Source organism: Dipodomys ordii, unplaced genomic scaffold (assembly GCF_000151885.1).
Source record: "Dipodomys ordii isolate 6190 unplaced genomic scaffold, Dord_2.0 Scaffold119, whole genome shotgun sequence".
Taxonomy (NCBI): domain Eukaryota; kingdom Metazoa; phylum Chordata; class Mammalia; order Rodentia; family Heteromyidae; genus Dipodomys; species Dipodomys ordii.
In genome coordinates this window covers 3,490,397-3,510,190 of record NW_012267335.1, presented here as the reverse complement: position 1 = coordinate 3,510,190, position 19,794 = coordinate 3,490,397, and the positions used below count along the sequence as shown (strand labels likewise).

Below are 19,794 nucleotides of genomic sequence, written 5' to 3'. Positions count from 1 at the left end.
TTTTTTTTTTTGACAGTACTGGTGTTTGAACTCATCACTATCTAGGCACTTTACATGAGCCACATCTGCATCTCTGCTTTTGCTAGATACTTTTTAAGGGAGCATCTCTTGAACTTTCCTACTTGGGCTGGTCTCAACCTGTTAGCCTCTCACTCTTAGACTGGAGAATAGAAAATGCTTTCTTGGACAGTGTTGGTGGCTCATCTGTGATCTTAGCTGCCTCAGGAGACAGGCCTGGAGGATCTCCACAAGATTCTATCTCCAATTAACCAGCAAAATGCTGGAACTAAGGAGGCATGGTTCAAGTGGTAGAACACCAGCTGTGAGCAAGAAAACAGAAAGAGCATGAGTACCATCACAAAACATAAATAGACACACACACAAACACACACACACAAGGAGGAAGGAAGGAGGGAGGGAAGGGGAAAACAGAAGGAAAAAAAGAGGCTGGATATTTAACTGTCTTCATAAAATGTACATTTTCAGCAGATCATGGTAGTACATACCTTAATCCCAACCCCTAGAAGACTAAGATAGGAGGATCATAAGTTTAAGGCCAGCCAGGTTGAAAATGAGCTTGAGCTACATGTGAATACCTTGTCTTAGAAAAAAATGAAAGGAAGAACAAAGTTTGGTTTTCTAAAGTCTAAGTACCAGGTGGTAGTAACAATTTAGGAAAGTGAATGATCTGAGTATATGTGGTTTTACCAACTTTTATTCTCCATTGTTCTCTTTATGCTTGAAATCATGTACATTTCTTCTTATTTCATTAGCTTACACTTCACTAAGTCAGAAGAAGAATCTGTTGTAATAATTATCTAGATTGTAAACCATGAAATTGGGTTTTATTTTTCAAAGTCAAAAGTCACTGTGCTAAGAAGCTCTCAGTTTCCATCCCTTAATTTGCATTATTTTTCTAAGAATTATTACTAATGAGTGAAAAAAGGCATTTCTTAATATCATCACAAAATTTGAAAGCAGCTATATTTAGCTTATTTAATTATGTGCTACTTTAAGTCTGTCTTCTACTGCTTCTAAAGAGTAGCACTGACTCTGTTCTCAGTTTTATTTTGTTAGTTTTTGTTTGTTGTTAGCTGGCAAACCACATTACAAATGTAGCTTGAATTCCTGGTTCTTAAGTTCTTGGTGAACTGACTTCAGGAGACATTTATTTTGCCATACAATATAATTTCATTTTTCATAACTAAGTAACATCATTGATATCAAAACTAAGGCTTAGTCAGTAGACAACCCTCCTTGTAATGTCACTTTAATAACAGAAAATAGTTTCTACTTCGCTTTGTAACTGTTATTCCTCTTTGTGATCCACAGGACTTTGCTAAGCCCAGTGAAGAGAAGATTAAATTGATTCTCAACCAATGTGCCTGGACTTCTCAATCCAATTCTTTGGCATCTTGCTTGTCTAGACTTTCTGGAAAATCTGAAACTGGGAAAACTGGTCTTATTAATCTAGGAAACACATGTTATATGAACAGTGTTCTCCAAGCACTGTTTATGGCTACAGAGTAAGTTTGAATGTGAACATTTTCATTTTAACTATAGAACTTGGTACACACTGATGAACCATGAGATGGGAGGGATTGTCTATACATTATTTCTTATAAATTGCACAAATACTAACATTCCCATATAGTTTCCTTATTCAGAAATGGAACTGCTTTTGGTGCTTAGCAGGAACTAGTAAAAAGTTAACGTGCGTAATATTTAATACATTGTCACTGTTTTTATAATTATCATGACTTGATGTTTACAAATCTAACAGATGAACTGATGGAAGCTATTACAAAGAGTTTGTGTTCTTCAGATATTTTTAGCTATTATCCCATATCATTGCTTCTATTACGCTACTATATTTTTTCAACCTATATAATCTTTTGAGGATGTTACATATTATCTGCTTGTAGGTATAGTATTTATCAGATCAATTTCGTTGTTGGTATTTGAGAAAGTTAAGCTCTCCTTCCCACTTCAAATGATAGTTCCTTTGGCCTCTTCCTAATTCATTTTCAGATCTATTTTCTTCACAACTAAGCAATAAGGAAACAGGGAATGTAAGTTATATAAATGTTGTTTGTGAAGGCATAAAATCATGACCAACTGTTTCTAAATGCAAAAACATGGCTGGAATGTTCAGTACCAATTGAGTATTCATGGAACTTGTCTAAAAGTACTTTCAAATTGAATTCCAAGATTTTGTTACACCTGCCTAGTGGAATCATAAATTATTAGATGTATGTAGTCTTGGCTATAGTTTCTTTTTTGGCCCCAGGTTTTACCGTGAGCATGAAGGTACTTTTGCAAGCATGACAAGAAATAATCCATTTCTCACCACTAGAGGTCAGCTAGCCAGCTATCTCACTTTACAGATGACAGAGTGCAAAGACTAAGCAGTTATAACTGCCAAGAGCAATTCAAAGAGCACATTTTTATTCTGTGGCAATATTAATTAGTTGGATGTGGTAATACACACCTGTAAACTCTTGAAAGGGTGAGGAGGTAGGAGGCTGGTGTGTCTGAGGGCAGCCGGGACTGCATAGTGATGCACTACCTCAAAACCCTCCTTGACCTACCCCTGAAAAACATCAAAGCCCATGTGTACATGTGCAGACACACAGAAAAAGTCACTATCTTATTCTCTTTCAGTTTCAGAAGACAAGTACTGTCTTTAAATCTAAATGGGTGTAATTCATTAATGAAAAAATTACAACATCTCTTTGCCTTTTTGGCTCACACACAGGTGAGTGTGTGTGTGTGTGTGTGTGTGTGTGTGTGTGTGTGTGTTCATGTTATACTAGAAATCTGTAATTTATCAAACTTAATGTTATACGAGACATCTATAATTGATCAAACTGCATACCATATTTTTTCTCAAGATAGCATCACTTAGACATTCTAAAGATACTGTCTAAAATATCTAAATAATAGAACATACCTCGAGCGTTTATTGCTTCCTTTGCTTCCCATACTTGTATATGAATATTATGTCAAACTGCTGTTTTATGTTTTATTTCTGTGCCAGTACTGGGGCTTGAACTCCAACCTCTCTCTCACTCTTACTTGGCTTAAAAAGTACAAGGCTGGGGCTGGGAAGGTGGCTCAGTGGTAGAGTGTTTGCCTTGCATGCATGAGGCCCTGGGTTCAATTCCTGAGTACCACATAAGGAGGAAAAGCCAGAAGTGGTGCTGTAGCTCAAGTGGTAGAGCATTCACCTTGAGCTGAAGAGCTGAGGGACAGCGCCCAGGCCCAGAGTTCAGGCCCCAGGACCGACAAAAAAAAAAGTGCAAGGCTGAAGTTTTACCACTTGAACCACACTTTACTTCCAGCTTTTTGCTAGTTAACTAGAGATGAGTCTCAGACTTTCCTTTTTATAGTTATTCATGCTTATTTATATACATATGCACATGTATATATATGTATCATACTCTTTGTGTTTTGCTGTAGTTGCTATTGTCCTGCAGAGGTAGTGGAGAGTACTAAGTATAGCTGGAAGAGAGTGTCAGGACTGATAGAATTTATTTGATGGGAACATCTAAATCCCTGTCTACCAGCCAAAAAAAAAAGGACCAGAAGGAGCCAGGGACAGGTTACCCTCAAGGATCCATCTACAGTCACCTATTTCCTCCAGCTACGTCCACCTCCCTAAGTTTCCAAAAGCTTCCAAAATAGCTCCATAAGTGGGAACCAAGCAAGCTTTCAACACATGATTCTGAAGGGAAGTTTCAAATTCAAACCATAACAATGATGTATATACTATATTAACTCCCAGTCAGAGCTATGAGAAAACACCTTAAAGAGATGACCAAAGGAAAACTAAAGTTCTGTTCTGTCACAGGTGAAACTTTCTTTTTTTTTGTTTGTTTGTTTTTTGGGTCCGGTCGTGGGGCCTGAACTCTGGGCCTGGGCGCTGTCCCTCAGCTCTTCAGCTCAAGGCTAGCACTCTACCACTTGAGCCACAGCGCCACTTCCGGCTTTTTTCTTTTTGCTTATGTGGTGCTGAGAAATCGAACCCAGGGCCTCATGCATGCAAGGCATGCGCTCTACCACTGAGCCACCTTCCCAGCCCAAGGTGAAACTTTCTCCATTAGCAAAACCAACAGATTTGCTTAAACAATAAAAAATATATTTTTATAGCATATATTAGACAAGGGAAGTTTTGACACTTCCATACATACAACCTTCTAAAAATCTTTTTATATAATTAATAAAGCTAAAAGTCATCATTTAAATTTTGTAAACCTTTTTGATCAGTCTTTTATCTCCTAATCCTCAAAATCAGTAATTTGACTAATAAAGTATATCCCTAATAAAGTATACCAAAAAAAAGAGAGAGAGAGAAGAAAAAGAAAAGCTGAGGTTTTTCTGTCAGATCATACAGACAAGTAGTGAGTGGGCTGAGGATGTGAATGGGGGGGCATGGGGCCTTTGCGCAGTCAATACGCTACGCTTTCTTTATTCAGAATGCCACACAACAGCCCTAACTTGGGTAAAATTTTCCTTAACTGAAGAGTTGAGGTATAACTCAGCTGAGATTCTCTACTCTAAATAGAGAAGAGAAGAGAGGAAAAAAATAGAGCAAGGTTCCTAACTGGTGCACTAACCTGTCTACATTATGACATGTACCCAGTCAAGAAATGTTCAATTGCAGTAGTAATGCATGGCTTTATACTTGTTCCCCTTATTACTTCACCTATAAAATAGGCTCGTCAGCATTTCTTTTTCAGATTTGGTTTTTCCAAAGTGATGCAGTTATAACAAATGACTGTCATAAAGGGATTATGTCAGGAACATTGTATGGTTAGAAAAACCTGGATTCTAATAATTCTTTCTGCCACTCTTTTAGCTGAATGGCCTTTTTTGAAGTCTCAGCTCTGGAGAGTGCAGAGTTTTAGCAGAAGATGATCTAAACTTACTCCTAATTAGTTCCATGTGCTTCTGAGTTGCCCCCACAATGGCACTTTTTTATAAAGCCGGAATACAATTTGAGAAGTTGTTATTGAGCATTATGTGTTAAGATGCTGTAAAGAATCACTTCCTTCCTTGTATTTTCTTTACTGCTGTCAAAAGAGGGAAGCGTACGCACCTCGGATATTCTTTGAGGCTTCCAGACCTCCGTGGTTTACGCCCAGATCGCAGCAAGACTGTTCTGAATACCTCAGGTTTCTGCTAGACAGGTACGAAGTGTTTTTAAACTTCTCATTTCAATTATGTTTTCTCATAACCGTCTATTTCTATTTAACATGAGGCAAACATTTTACATTTTAAGTATTGATCTTTAATGTACCCTCACATTTATTGTTTTTTGTTTTTGTTTTGTTTGTTAGGGTTCCTTTTGGGAGTATCTTTAGGCTGTTAATCAAAGAGTAATAGGTTTCCAAAACACTCTGGAATCTGTGTGGTCTTTTCTTTCCTGATTCTATAACTGTGGAGGCCAGATTTTTCCTCATACACTTCATCTGAAAAATAGAGCAGTAGCACGAATGCAGCACATGTGCACTTACCCAGCTGCACCCTGTGAAACCAGATAGTCGAAGTACTTGAAAAATACAGAACACTGCCATTCTTCCCATGAATATTTGTGGTTTGAAGACATACAACTTTCGTTCAAAATGTGTTGTTTATTACTATTTTAAGTTTTTTTTAATATTTAAATATTTCCTTGTTTTTCAATATCAGTGACTACCTGTAAATATAAATATAGCCCACATTTTTAAAAAAGCTCTGTGTTTCTTAGTTATTTTTAAGAACATAAAGGAGCTGGGGACCAAGAGGTTTAAGAGCTACTGTAATGTATACTGTATTAATCTATATTTAAGGGTTTGAGTAATTTTATGTCCTTACCATTTCATTAGTAATAAAACCAGTTATCTTTGTATCTCCCCAACTTCACTCCCTTCTATTGTACAGATGGCTAGTAATTCGCTGGGCTTGGCTTAGGCAGCCTTCCTTCCTTGCAGCTGAGAGTGTGTTCATGTTGGCTTTGTGTCAGACTTTTATGAGGTGCCAAGCAGACAAATGTATAAGACAGGGGATGTGCATAATTAATGTAATGTCACAGATGCTATGAAATTGAATGAAGTAAGCAAAATCGGAACATACAATAGTAATAAACCATGACTTTTCTTCTGTATTCTCTATTCGGTATTTTTCTTGATTAAAAGAGAAGAAACTTAATTTTTTTTAATGAAGTACTCTACTTGATGACACTAACATGACTGTTGGTGTAAGCCACTACTATTTTAAAAAGAAATGTCACATAAACATAAGTGAAGTAACTATATAACAATATCCTCTTCTGTAGACTCCATGAAGAAGAAAAGATCTTGAAAGTTCAGTCCTCCCACAGGCCGCCTGAGAGTCTGGGGTGTGGAGAAACATCTTTGCAAGACGTAGCCAGTAAGGCGGCTGTCGTGTCAGAAGCCTCTTGCACAAATGAGAGTGAGAAGACTTTAATAGAAAAAATGTTTGGAGGAAAACTAAGGACTCACATATGTTGCTTGAACTGCAGGAGCACCTCGCAGAAAGTGGAAGCCTTCACAGATCTTTCACTGGCCTTTTGTCCTTCCCCATCCATGGAAGACTTATCTTTCCAAGACCCAGCATCATTAGCCCATGCCCAAGATGGCAGCCTGATGTGTGCCAGTGTACCTGGTCCTTCAGAAGATGCTGTAGTTTATAATCCAGCAACAGCTGCCTTTGTCTGTGACTCCGTTCTGAATGAAAGAATAAGCAGTCCTTCTAATGAATTTCACTGTCCTGAAAACACTTCTGTCCCTAATGAATCTGCCAAGATTCTTGTGAGTAAAGATGTACCTCAGAAACTCGGAGGTGAAATCACACCTTCCGTCACTGACTTACTAAATTATTTTTTGGCTCCAGAAATTCTCACTGGTGACAACCAATATTATTGTGAAAATTGTGCCTCTCTGCAGAATGCTGAGAAAACTATGCAAATCACGGAGGAACCTGAATACCTTATTCTTACTCTCCTGAGATTTTCGTATGATCAGAAATATCATGTGAGAAGAAAAATTTTAGACAATGTGTCACTGCCACTGGTTTTGGAACTGCCAGTTAAAAGAACTACTTCCTTTTCTTCGTTGTCAGAAAATTGGTCTGTAGATGTTGACTTCACCGATGCTAGTGAGAACATAGCTAAAAAACTAAAGCCTTCTGGGTCCGAAGAAACTTTCTGCCCCAAATTGGTGCCCTACGTACTGAGTTCTGTTGTGGTCCATTCGGGCGTGTCCTCTGAGAGCGGGCATTATTACTCCTATGCCAGAAACACCACAGGCACAGAGGCCTCGCTCCAGATGTGCCACCAGCCCGAACCTCTGGCGTTAACTCCCTCCCAGAATCACTTACGAGGGAGAGACGGCCCTGCTGCTGTTATGGAACAGGATTTAGAAAATAAGGAAATGTCAAAAGAATGGTTTTTATTTAATGACAGCAGAGTGACATTTACTTCATTTCAATCAGTCCAGAAAATTACGAGTAGGTTTCCAAAAGACACAGCTTATGTGCTTTTGTATAAAAAACAGAATAGCACTGGTAGTTTAAATGGTAATAATCCAACCAGTGGACTCTGGGTAAATGGAGATCCACCTCTACAGAAAGAACTTATGGATGCTATAACAAAAGACAATAAACTATATTTACAGGTAAGTTATGGAAGATATTGAACAACTGACAGTTAATTGGGTGCCTAAGTCTGGATTCACATGAAATGAATTCAACCTGTGTAACTGAATTGTCCTCATGTGCATTATGAAAAGTATCAATTAGATACAATGTGAAAGACATTTGGGTTTCATTACAAAAGATGTGCTTCTCATTAGGAAAGATGATACAATCGTGTCATAGGGAAGCAGAAAGTTTAATGAATGGAAGTATTCTGCTTTCTCCTGTCTCAGCCACAGAGGAAACAACAGCCAATGGTGCTAATGCCTGCAAGTTCTTTGAGTCAGTATTCTAAAGTCTTACTGACCTTCAGATGGCTAAGGTAAAGAACACTAAAAGATGGATCTGCAAAGAAAGGATACTTGTAATTCTGAGGATCTGAACAACAAAATCAGAGCAGTAAATAAAAACTGAAGTAAACATGTCTTATAGATGAATTTATTCAAGAATATATTTTTTTCAAACATTTCTTCAAATTAATTTAGGCCTTGCTAACTTGCTATCAAAAAGAACCAAGAACAAATTAGAGATTAAACTATGGGAAAGCAAATAATGAGAAGTGTGATTGGATAGCTCAAGTAATTTTATGAATTTAAATGAGTTTCTAAAAAATGTGTTTGAAAGCCGTAGATTTCCTAAAAATATAGGCAAAGAGAAGAAATAAGCCATGACACTACAAATTTTTAAGTTCTTTTTTCAAAAGCAACATTACAAAATATCCAGAAATGATTCATGATACATTTTAAAGAAATATAGAAATGTTCTAAAAGAATACACAAACTTTAGACTAATTCAAAATTCTGAGTATTTTCAGGATGGCTTATTATGAGGGTAGCAATATGAGCACTATTAATCAACTGGTTCTCAAAGACAGGAGAGTAAGAATGAGGAACAAAGGATAAGATTGAAACAAAATTTTACAGTATGACTCAGATTGATCGGACTTGAAAATGCATAAGCTATCTATGTTTGAGTAAGATACTACATTTAGCAAGCGAGAGGTAGATTTTAAAACTCAAGAAACTAATTTCTGCAGTTGGAGCGCTAAGCATATTGATCTGGTAGGGAAGAATTTTAAGTATTACTATAAGGTAGTAGGCTTTATTTTACTTACCAGTATTTCTTTAAATCAGTTTTACTTTTTTCATTCTTTTTTTTTTTTTTTTTTTTGATCCTGGCCCTGGAGCCTAAACTGAGGGCCTGGGCGCTGTCCCTGAGCTTTTTCCCTCAAGGCTAGGACTCTGCCATTTGACCCACAGTGCCACTTCTAGCTTTTTAGTGGTTAATTGGAGACCAGAGTCCCAAGGAGTTTACTGTCTGGACTGTGGCTGCCTTTGAACTGCAATCCTCACATCTCAGTTTCTTGAATAGCTAGAATTACAGGTGAAGAGCTGTTGTACTCTTTATTAAGAAGTATCTTAAGCAAAGGGTAGAAAGAAAAATCCAGGCTTCTCTGATTTACAATTTTTACTGAAACCATCACTTCCACAAAGCCCCCGTCGATGCACAGTCCATTGTGGTAGCCATTTAACTCTGTGTTCTGTAAAGAATTCATTTTGTGTATTACAGAGTTTTACAGGAGCTGTAATGTTTTCTATAGGTTTTACATCTTAGGGGTTTCAGTTTTCTCTGTTATAAAATGAAATACTGAAACAGCATAGTAGCTTGTACCTATAGTTCTAACTATTCTGGAGGCAAAAGATCAGGAAGGTGAATTTCAAAGCCAGCCTGAGAAAGTGAGACTCATTCAACCTAAATGTCAGTGTGGTGGTGCACATGTTTGATAGTAGCTCTGCAGGAAATATAGGTAGATGGATTATAGATCTAGCACAACACTATCAAAAAAATAACCAAAGCAAAAACAGGCCAGGGGTGTGGTAGAGACAGTGCCACTAAGAGAAAAAAAGTCACATAAAACACCCTTGTATAATTAATACGTGCCATTTCAAAATTGAAATAAGAATTTTTAAAAGAAACAGAGTGGTGTATGTAGGACCTGCTGTTCTCTTAGAGTTATGTGAAGATTTTGTAATCTGCTTGTCTTGCTCCAGTGCTAACTTATAACCTTAGGAGGTTTGGGGTAAGTGTCTTAAATACCAATATTGCCAAAAGTTACTCGATATTGTAAAAGTTACTGAGTTTGAAGAGCACATATTAAGGATTCAGACAATTTTAGAATACTGGTATGTGTGATATATCCATCTATTATATTTAGCATTTTAATTTCATAAAAATCACTTTAATTTTAGGAACAAGAGTTGAATGCTCGAGCCCGGGCCCTCCAAGCTGCATCTGCCTCTTGTTCATTCCGGCCCAATGGATTTGACGATAACGATCCACCAGGAAGCTGTGGGCCAACTGGTGGAGGAGGGGGAGGCGGATTTAATGCAGTTGGCAGACTCGTGTTTTGACCCTGGGAGCCCAAAATGCATTGGTCAAAAAGCATCCAATACCATGGCTGTTAAATGTCAGACTGTAACAAAGACCAGATCTACCTTTTATTTTTCTTTTCATTAGACCCCTATGCTTTAAGAAAACACACTCAGTGCTTGTTTTTATTTTCTGGACAATACATTTATTAACAAAATGCATCATGGGAAAAAAATCTACCTCTTAAAATTCCATTTATGGTTAAATATGCTTGACCAAAAATGTTGAAAGAAAAAAAAAGTGTACCTGGTCCCTAATTAAGCTGCATTAAATTTGGTAGAATTATTTAAATAGTCTATATTCAGTTTTACTGAACCAAAAAAAATATAATTCATTTGCATTTCTTTATAATAGAATTGATTCCAGAAATAAGAGAAATACTGTTTTTTTAAGTCCTTTATTCTGATGTAGTTACCCATTTTCTAATTCAAGTCTTTGAAAATACTAGAGAGGATCCAGTCTCCAATGAAGGCAATAACATAAAACGTACCAAGCTATCATACTTCTCAGATTTCTGTTTAGTCTGCCTTCGGTGTCCCTGTTTCTACACTTCAAGGACAGATGTTTTTAAAAAGGGATATTTATACATATGGACTGAATTGATTTTAAGAAAGGTGCATGGTCCCATAGGAGCAATGTTTTTATCTAAAAGTTGCTAACTTTGTAGTGTTTCTAATGGCTGGAGGATTTTAAAGTTCTGTTCAGGGAGCTTGTGTCTTGTGTGTGTGCTGAAGGAGGCGAGCTGTTTATGTGCCTTGCAGTATCGTAATTCAGAAAGACATCTTTGGCTACAGAAAATTTTTTGTTAAAAATGAAATGTTGGGAAGTAATTTTGTGCTCACATTAAAATGACAACTTTTTGAAAGGTATTAGCTTTTCCAGAAGTAAAGTCTAATGGTTCTAAATCAAAGTGTGATAGTGAATTTTTAACTCCTAGAAAAATTCAGAAGAAATTAACCTAGTTGAGTAAAAACCTTTTGCATATGTTACTTAATCCTCAAAACATTAAAACATCGATAATGTATTTTTAGAGTTGTATATCTGAGATTTTTTGTTGTTGTTGTTCAAGTTGTGTGTTATGGTTACTTCTATATCATAGTTTCAGGAAGAATGTTAAAATGCCAGATGGTCCAATCCCACATTTGTTTATTTATTTATTTTGCCAGGATACTAGAAATAGGTCAGGTCTCCTGGGTCTTGATTGTAGCACAATTCAAAAATTACCCCAAATATCCTTTTTCCTGAAGATTTTAACTTATCCATGCTTGTCCCTTGTTCTGAAGATTGGGTCCATATTTATTTTGAAAACATTTTAAGGAAATCCTGTTCTTCGGTGATGTGAGGTTCATCACTTTCCCAAGCTTTTGTGGCACTCATAAAAACAACTGCAATTAACCAAGACTCATCTCCACTGTAAGTGAATGAAAAGAGAATATTCTCCTGTGGACTTCCTCTTGTCCTAATAGTGATATTCTGTTACTCATGTGTTCATTTATTCACTGGGGCTAATAATTATCACTTTATCGGGTTTGGCATTTAGTGAAGTTGATTAAGTCATTTGATACATGGATTAATCGTGGATAAAGTGTCTCTAGGATCATCAGGAAGAAAGCTTCCATGAAGACAATAAGCCCCCGTAGTTTTATCTGTAACTATCTTGTATGCTAGGATTTTATGTATCAAAGCAGTATGAATTAAAGTTGGGCTCGATGGTATACACCTGTATACAGGCTACTTAGGGGAAGGCAGCAGGACCTCAAGCTCAAGACTAGCCCAGGCAAAGTTAGACCCATTGCACAGCACAGTAACACAAAGGGCTGAGGTGGCTGCTTCAGGTAATTCCGCACTTGGCTAGCCTGTTTGAGGCCCTGGATTCAGCCCCCAGTACCACAAGAAAGTGTTGAATTTTCAAAATGATAAAGAGAAAATTCTAGTTGTGTAACAATATTAGGACTATTCAAATTATAACTTGAAGACTTAAGATTTAAAATAGAGTAATATTATTTCCTAAATTCAATGGAATCTGAATAATCTGTTACTTAATTGCTGTCTTATATGTCATGTTATGTCTTTTCTTTCTCCTCTATTTCCAACATGTATATTTCCCTCCCCTGCTTGTAAAAGTTGTTTTGAGTTCCAACTGAAGGCTGATTATTATTGCTATTTCTCTTTAGTTCAGTCCAAGTTCAGCTTGAATGAAGTTCCTCCTTACTGCCAGAGAGAGCACAGTTAGTCTTTACTACAAACAAAAATGAAAATCCTGTTGGGGCGCTGATGGCTCCTAGCTTCGGGATCTGAGGATCTGAGGATCATGATTCAGAGCCAGTCCAGGCAGTTAAGTCTGTAAGACTTAGTTCCATTAACCACCAGAAGGCTGCAAGTGGCACTTTGGCTCAAGTGGTAAGGTGATAGCCTTGAGCAAAAAAGCCCAGGGACAGTACCCAGACCCTGAGTTCAAGCTCAAAGGATACACATACACAGAAAAGCTGTAAATCTAAGACTTCTTTGAAAGATGTTTGTAGATGGATGGAAGGAAGAAAGTAAAAGAAGATTTCCAGAGATATCGAAAAGAATATAACAATTCAATACTGTCGGAGTTGGCCTTGCAAGCCCTGGTGCCATGTCCCCTGACTCATGACATTTATGCGTCAAATTGGAGGAAGGATTCTGGCTCATCCCAGGCACCAGATGAATAAATAAAGGAAACATGGCAGCTCTAGGACTAAAGATTCCTAACCGTTGATTCCCATTAAGATGCCAGTATGGAAAGATCTTTCATGTGTGAAGAGGTGGGTTCTTGAGTCAGATCAAACAACCTGTTAGCTCACATGAGGAAAGAAGGAAAGTATCTCAAAGCGAAGTCTTAAACTCTAATCTGTATTCTTTATCATTAGTTCAATTCTTTTTTTGGGGGGGGGTGGGAGGAGAGGGGTCCAGTCCTGGGCCTGAACTCGGCCTGGGCGCTGTCCCTCAGCTCTTCAGCTCAAGGCTAGCGCTCTACCACTTCACAGCGCCACTTCCAGCTTTTTTTTCTGCTTATGTGGTGCTGAGGAATCGAACCCAGGGCCTCATGCATGCAAGGCAAGCTCTCTACCACTGAGCCACCTTCCCAGCCCCCATTTTTTTATGATAATGTTATCCACAAAGTATTTTCATTTCATATACTGTCACTTTAATACCTTCTTAGAAATGGGAATTGGTTATTCTGTGCCCAGCACAATTTAAGAGAAAAATCTACACAGTCTGTCCTGTTACTAGAAATTAAATGACTATTTCAGAGGAAAATTACACTAGATTTACATACAGCATCTCTTCTCTTTACATGCTGTACTTTGTATGTCCATATACTTTTTTCTATTAAGTTTGGATTTCTAAAGTTGAATCCTAGGCAAGGATAAATTATATTTTATTTCTAAAACCTTGCTGGGAAATGTTAATAATTGAGTAACATCATATGAAGATGTAGGTAAATCTGTATACGATTCTAACTGTTCAAGTACAATCGTAAGGAAATTTAAACAAACATATCCAAAAGTAAAAAGATAATTCTAACCTAGAGTTGGCTCCATGTATACTTGAGCATTTGCCAAACTGTTAAATCTATTTTGACATATCTATATTGTATAATATTTTTCAAAGAAATAAGTTTTATAAATCTATAAAGCAGAGTTTATATCTGCAAAATAACAATAGAAAAACATTCCAGACTAATAAGACTTATAACACTTACAAAACTTTATAAACTTATAAAATCAGAGTTTCAGAAATTCAAAAGGCCTTGTTATGTAAAACCTTTAGACCCAATGTTACATAACCAATGTGGATTCAACATTAAAAATAGAATCTCAGAAGTCAGCCAAGTGTATTGCCAGCTCTCAGTGTCTGTTAAGGCCTGCAGTTGTTGGTCTCTTAGTAAATAGGTTTTCATGTGTTTGTATACTAGACACACACATACACCTCCCTTTTAGAAGGATGAAAAGATGGTCATTTTGTGGTTAGGTCAGTAATTTTCAACCTTACATTCACTTTAAAATCACTTGTAAAGCTTTTTAAAACAACTATATTCAGGCTTCATCCAAGACCAGTTAAACTATGTGGCTATTGGACATCAACATTTTTTAAGTTCCTCATGTGATTTTAATGGGCCGCCCGGGTTGAGAACTCTGGGCTATTTTTTGATAGGGCTTTTATCCAAGGGAACAAAGAGTATTTTTCCAGGTGCAAACACTGATGCCTTTAATTCCCGCCAGCTCTGTATGAGTGGGGATGGTTCAGAGCCACACCCTCTCTCACCTCTTTTTACAGTAAGGAAAATAGACTAAGAAAACTTGCTGAATGTCATGTAGCTATTTTATTTTCAGTTAGGATATTGGCTTCCGGTTAGCAGGTCAGCAATTATTTGGAACAATGAATGAATATTTCACTATTACAGGAGCATAGTAGTAGACCACTGTGGCTATAAGTACTTACAGTACACAGAAACTAAGTTTGCGTTAGGGACAAAATACTAGATGGACTGCCATCTGGCAGACACCTTCTCTGATCTACTACTGTGCCGTAACAAGTGGTTTCATCCTCTTATCTTCCAGGCAGCTCAGCATCAAATAACTAGAAGATTGGCTTTCAAAGACAATTTGTAATGCTTTTTATAAAGAGGATTTTCATTTTTACAGAGTGTGTATGAGCACAGTTGAGAAGAGTTTGCTGATAGCCTTCAAGGTTTGAATTACTGTCTCCCAGAAATTTAACAGCTGCTAAACAAAGAGAAGAGGAGTGATCGTCTAGCCTTCATTTTCTGCCCTCTTAATCAGCTCAGAGACTTTGGGAAGGGTTGCAGTAGTGATGGTGCTGAGAATTGAGCTGAAAGCCTCACACATGCTAGGCAATTGCTCAACCACTGAGCTACACCATCCAGCTACATTTATACCATTATACTACAGCTAGGTATGGTCATAGCAAAGTCACACTCCACCTGACTAAGGCTAGGGAAAATAACCAAAGTTAGTTACTCTGAAAGTGGGTAGATGGTCATAAATGAACATAGAATTTGCTTAGAAAGTCACTTGATCCACTGTTGTTTTCTAAGTTGTGTAAGTGGAGCTACCAATCTCTACACAGACACACAGCTGACTCTTTGGGGAACTTTTTTCGCTGTCTTGTCCTCTGCTGCTCTTCTGTGCCACTCAGAAGGCAGCTTGGATAGCTTCACAGAAATGCCAAGTGTGCGCTCCTCACAGGTCGTACGCTCCCCTGGGTTGAAACCACAGCTGACACTCGCCAACCACAGAAGCAGAGCTGGCCCCAGAGACCCCAGCAACAGACACACTCCTTCAAGACAGCTGGCCATTTCAGAAAGACAGTGGACTTTGTACCACAATTAGCATCTGTGATGGCTCATCTTGGTGGTCAACCCAACTGGGTTGATAGACACCTAGAAAATAGCTGAAGTATACTTCTGTGTGTGTAGGTTCTTCCAGAACCAACTGGAACATAGGTCAGCAAATGAGTACCAAATCCACGTGAATGTGGGGTTGGGCGTACCATCCAAGGGGCTGGGCTGCGTGCCTGGTGGAGCAGAAAAGTTCCCCCACCTGCATCTGTGATCAGGTGTGTTTCTTACTGTCAACACCACTACTGGACATCATACTCCAGACATTTCACTAATGATTTCCAAGGGACTTCCATCCCTTCAGCCTCAGCCTGGGTGGGCATCGTTGGTCCCCTTTTCTGAGGCTTCTAGTTGCTCCTCTGAGCAGTTAACTGGTTTTCCTAGCTCTGCAGCCCCTGCAGACATTGTAGACTGTGCATCCTGAAGCCCTGGGTTCGATTCCTCAGCACCACATACACACAAAAACCCAAAAGTGGTGCTGTGGCTAGTCTTGAGCACAGAGAGGCTCAAGGACAGTGTTCAAGCTCCAGGAATGGCAAAAAAAAAAAAAAATACAAAATGTGTTTCTGTCTTTGTGCCAGTCCTGGGGCTTGAATTCAGGACCTGGGCACTGTCCTTGGACTTTTTTGCTCAGAGCTAACACTACCACTTTGAGCCACAGCACCATTTCTGGCTTTTGGGTAGTTAAATGGAAATAAGAGTCTCACAAGCTTCCTGCCCAGCCTGACTTTCACTCCTGATCCCCAGACCTCAGCCTCCTGAATAGCTAGGATTACAGGCATGAGCCATGGGTGTCCACTTACAAAAAAGTATTTTTAATATTCAAGTAAGAGATCTCTTTCAGGTCTACTAATTCTACTAGTTCCAAAGTGGGAAACGAGTAAACACAAAGTTTTCAAGGAAAATTATTTGATCCAACTGTGCTTTAAACCATTTGATTGTAAAGCAGAATTTAAAAAAAAAAAAAAAAAGCCTTGTGAGAAATCATTTGTTCTCAATTCTCTGGGGAATTTTATGGATTTGTGGATTCTTTGCTCATTCAGATGCCACTTAGCTCCGTTCCTTCTATTTGGTTGGTGATTCAGCCCATGACTTTTCAGTATAGGTTGGTTTGTCTGCCAAGTCTTCTGTCTTCCTCCTAAGAAATCCTTTCCACTCTTTCCCACAGAAAGAGACTATCTGAAGTAGACTGGACCCAAGGCCAGCTAACATTTGGATTTACACCGGCCTTGAAGACAGAGTTGACCGAGATTTGTTAGGGACTAGCTGAACTGCTGACAAGATAAAAGGGGTGTTTGATGAAAGGGGAAAAGGACATAGAAGTGGCAGGCTTGAAGACTTGCTGAACTTTTGTAATTTTATATCATCCTTAAAAGCATACTTTTTTTTTTTTTTTTGCTGGGCACCAGTGGCTCACACCTGTAATCCTGGCTACTCAGGATCTGAGGCTCACGGTTCAAAGCCAGCCTAGGCTGAAAAGTCACCATGAGATTTACCTCCAGTCAACCACCAGAAAACAAACCAGAAGTGGCACTGTGGCTCAAAGTAATAGAGTGCTAGCCTTGATAGAGTGCTAGCCTTGAACAAGACTTCAGGGACAGCAGCTCAGGCTCTGAGTTGAAGCCCCATGACCACCCAAAAAAACATACTTTTGCCAAGTGTTGGTGGCTCATGCCTGTAATCCCAATTGTGAAACCAGGTGTGTAAGAGACAAAAACAGAATCATCTACTTTTGTCTTGTTTCCAAATGTCAATTTTACAGCACAGCAAGAACCCAGCACAAAATGTCTGAAATTGAGCAGTGAATTTATGAACTACTAATTCAATGTTTATTTATGCAGCTCTTTGCATATTCATCTAGAAAAACGGAACTTTTCAAGTTGTCAAAACCAAGAACTAATTATTTAAAACCAAAGAAAAATAAATGGGAAACAACTATTATTTTAGAATTGTCCTTTTGTGCTGATCGTGTGCCAGTCAAGTGAAAAAGGAATCTTTACAAATCCCAGCAGTAAGTTAAAAGATGATTCAGTAAGTATATTTAGTGTACTATTGGTGGTATATAATTATATTTCCTACAAACACATTTAGAATATCTCCAAAGGAACACAGAAGGAAATGTTGGTGTTGATGCTTGTAGAAGTTTGTTTTATATGGCAGGTTTTTGTACTTTTTGAGTTTTTCATTATGTGCATGTTTTTCTTTTTTTATTCCTTAAAAACAACAACAACTCACCCCCTGCATGGAGAACAATAAGTGTTTCTCTCTCTTCTGCCATATTTGTTAAATACTTGCCAGAACTTTCTCAACAAATTACCATTTACCTGACAAGGCATTGAGGCTGAGCTATTTCCCACCACTACTTACAAAGATTCAATACTGCGTCTCCACCCTGCAGCTTTGGGGCCAGCTTCTACTTTAAGCATCTTAGTGCATCCTGCTCTGTTCTTTTACTGTGGGGAGAAAGAAAAAGGAAGCTTATCCAGTAGACTAAAGAAAAAAAAAGTTCTAGGATCCATTTGAAGCTCAGCTGATCCCAATGACTTCTAGAAGAAGTTCAAGGGACTTACCATTCTCTGGGGCCCGAAATAACAGTCTCTCAGAACCGGAAAACTTGCCAGTGGGACCATTGAGAGAGAATATTATCTGTCCTGCTGTGCTGTCCTATGTATATTTTATTTTTTAGATGGAAAATGTCAAGTGTTCTAATCATCCACTTCTTCCTGGGACTGTTCTGAAGCAATCCTGGGTATGCATTTAGTTGGTATGTATGTATGCTTACGTGTGTGCATTAATTTATTTGGTAAAACCAGGGATAGAACTCAGGCCCGCACACTTGCTAGAAAGCATCTACCCTTTGAGCCACCAGCCCCCACTTAGCTTCTTATTGTCCTTTATATCATGAAAATGCTAAGGCATGTTTTAAAAATAAAAGAGAACGATACTATAATTTCTGCATGAGGGCGTGGGTAGGACACGGGGAACGGTGTGCCAGTGACTGCACCGCCAGGCTGAAGCCCACGTCTGGCCACGTAGTAAACCCACGCCCAGCGCTGGACAACAAAAGAGGAACCACGTTATCCCTGACCTGGAAGCGGCGGGAGGGGCGCAGACACCACGTCAGGATTGTGCAAAGGAAATGCGGTAAAAACCAGTCATGAGCCAGCCACGCCCAGAAATCCCTCCAAGGTGCCCCAGGAGCTACGGCACGAGGGCTCCTTCCCAGAAACATGCCAAAACCGCTGCACAGAGCGAGGGACCACGGTAAAATAAACCATCGGAGCAGAATCAGAGCCGCAGGCAAGAAGCAACTCCATGACAACCCTAGTAAACATCCATCCCGGCGGCAGAGCAACTGGAAGCCTCGGGGGAGCACTGCACACCCAACCCTGTTACAGATGAATTCTCACCCAGGAAGAAGTACAGTATCCATACCTAGGTACGCACATACACCAGGTAGCAAGGAAAGAGCGCGCTGCCCCTGTGAGCACCCCAGGAGGGCCAGCGCACTCAGGCCTTACACGCCATGTGTGCGTCCTCCTCATGCAGAGAATCAATGTTTTCCCTTCTTTCTTTCCTTCCTTCCTTCCTTTCTTCTTTCCTCCTCCCTTCCCTCCCTCTTTCCTTCTCCTCCTTCCTTCCTTTCTTTCTCTTTTTTTCTTTGAGTAGACTCTCCTTAAACCGGTACACCTGATGCCTCAGCCTCCTCAGTGCTGAGATTACAGACATCCCCACCACATACAGTTGGATATGTTTTGCTTTGGGGTTTTGGATCCGAATACTTAGCAAGCCACTAAGCATGAGTTCTTTAGTCAGTGAGCAACAAGCTTAGCACAAAGGAACGAAAGAGAATGTACAGACTTTCCAGTTGCACGATCCACTCACAGCGGGGGATAAACAGGGCAAGAATTTCTGTCTGCTTTGTAAACTTCTGTGTCTTAAGTGCTCATGATGCTGTCTGAACAAAGAAGATGGTCAATAACTATTTGCTAGCATTACATGCACAAATGAAGTCAGTGTTCAGCATGCTTCATAGTGACCTTGTTGGGCTGTGCGAAGCAGTTACTAGGTTCTCATATCAAAAATCCACCTTTCCACATTACCTGAACTGTGACATGCTAAACCCTCTGTTCAACACCTTAGTAATAACAACAGTTATATTCAAAAACAAATATTTACCCTTGGCTGGGCAGTGATGACTCTGGCCTGTAATCCTAACTATCAGGAGGCTGAGATCTGTGGATCACATTTCAAAGCCACCTGGGGCAGGAAGGTCA

General features: G+C 38.9%; 1 protein-coding gene across 1 annotated transcript in view; it reads left to right on the top strand.

Annotated features, from left to right (window-relative positions):
- The window catches only part of Usp38 (ubiquitin specific peptidase 38), a 21,992-nt gene extending 10,829 nt beyond the window's left edge, over positions 1-11,163 (top strand). Inside the window, exons 6-10 of the mRNA XM_013029541.1 lie at positions 1,333-1,526; positions 2,665-2,758; positions 5,086-5,192; positions 6,320-7,679; positions 9,948-11,163. Coding sequence (XP_012884995.1) covers positions 1,333-1,526; positions 2,665-2,758; positions 5,086-5,192; positions 6,320-7,679; positions 9,948-10,109 — 1,917 coding nt within the window. The 3' untranslated portion in view covers positions 10,110-11,163. The remainder of the gene's footprint in view (positions 1-1,332; positions 1,527-2,664; positions 2,759-5,085; positions 5,193-6,319; positions 7,680-9,947) is intronic.
- The last annotated feature ends 8,631 nt before the right edge of the window (positions 11,164-19,794 follow it).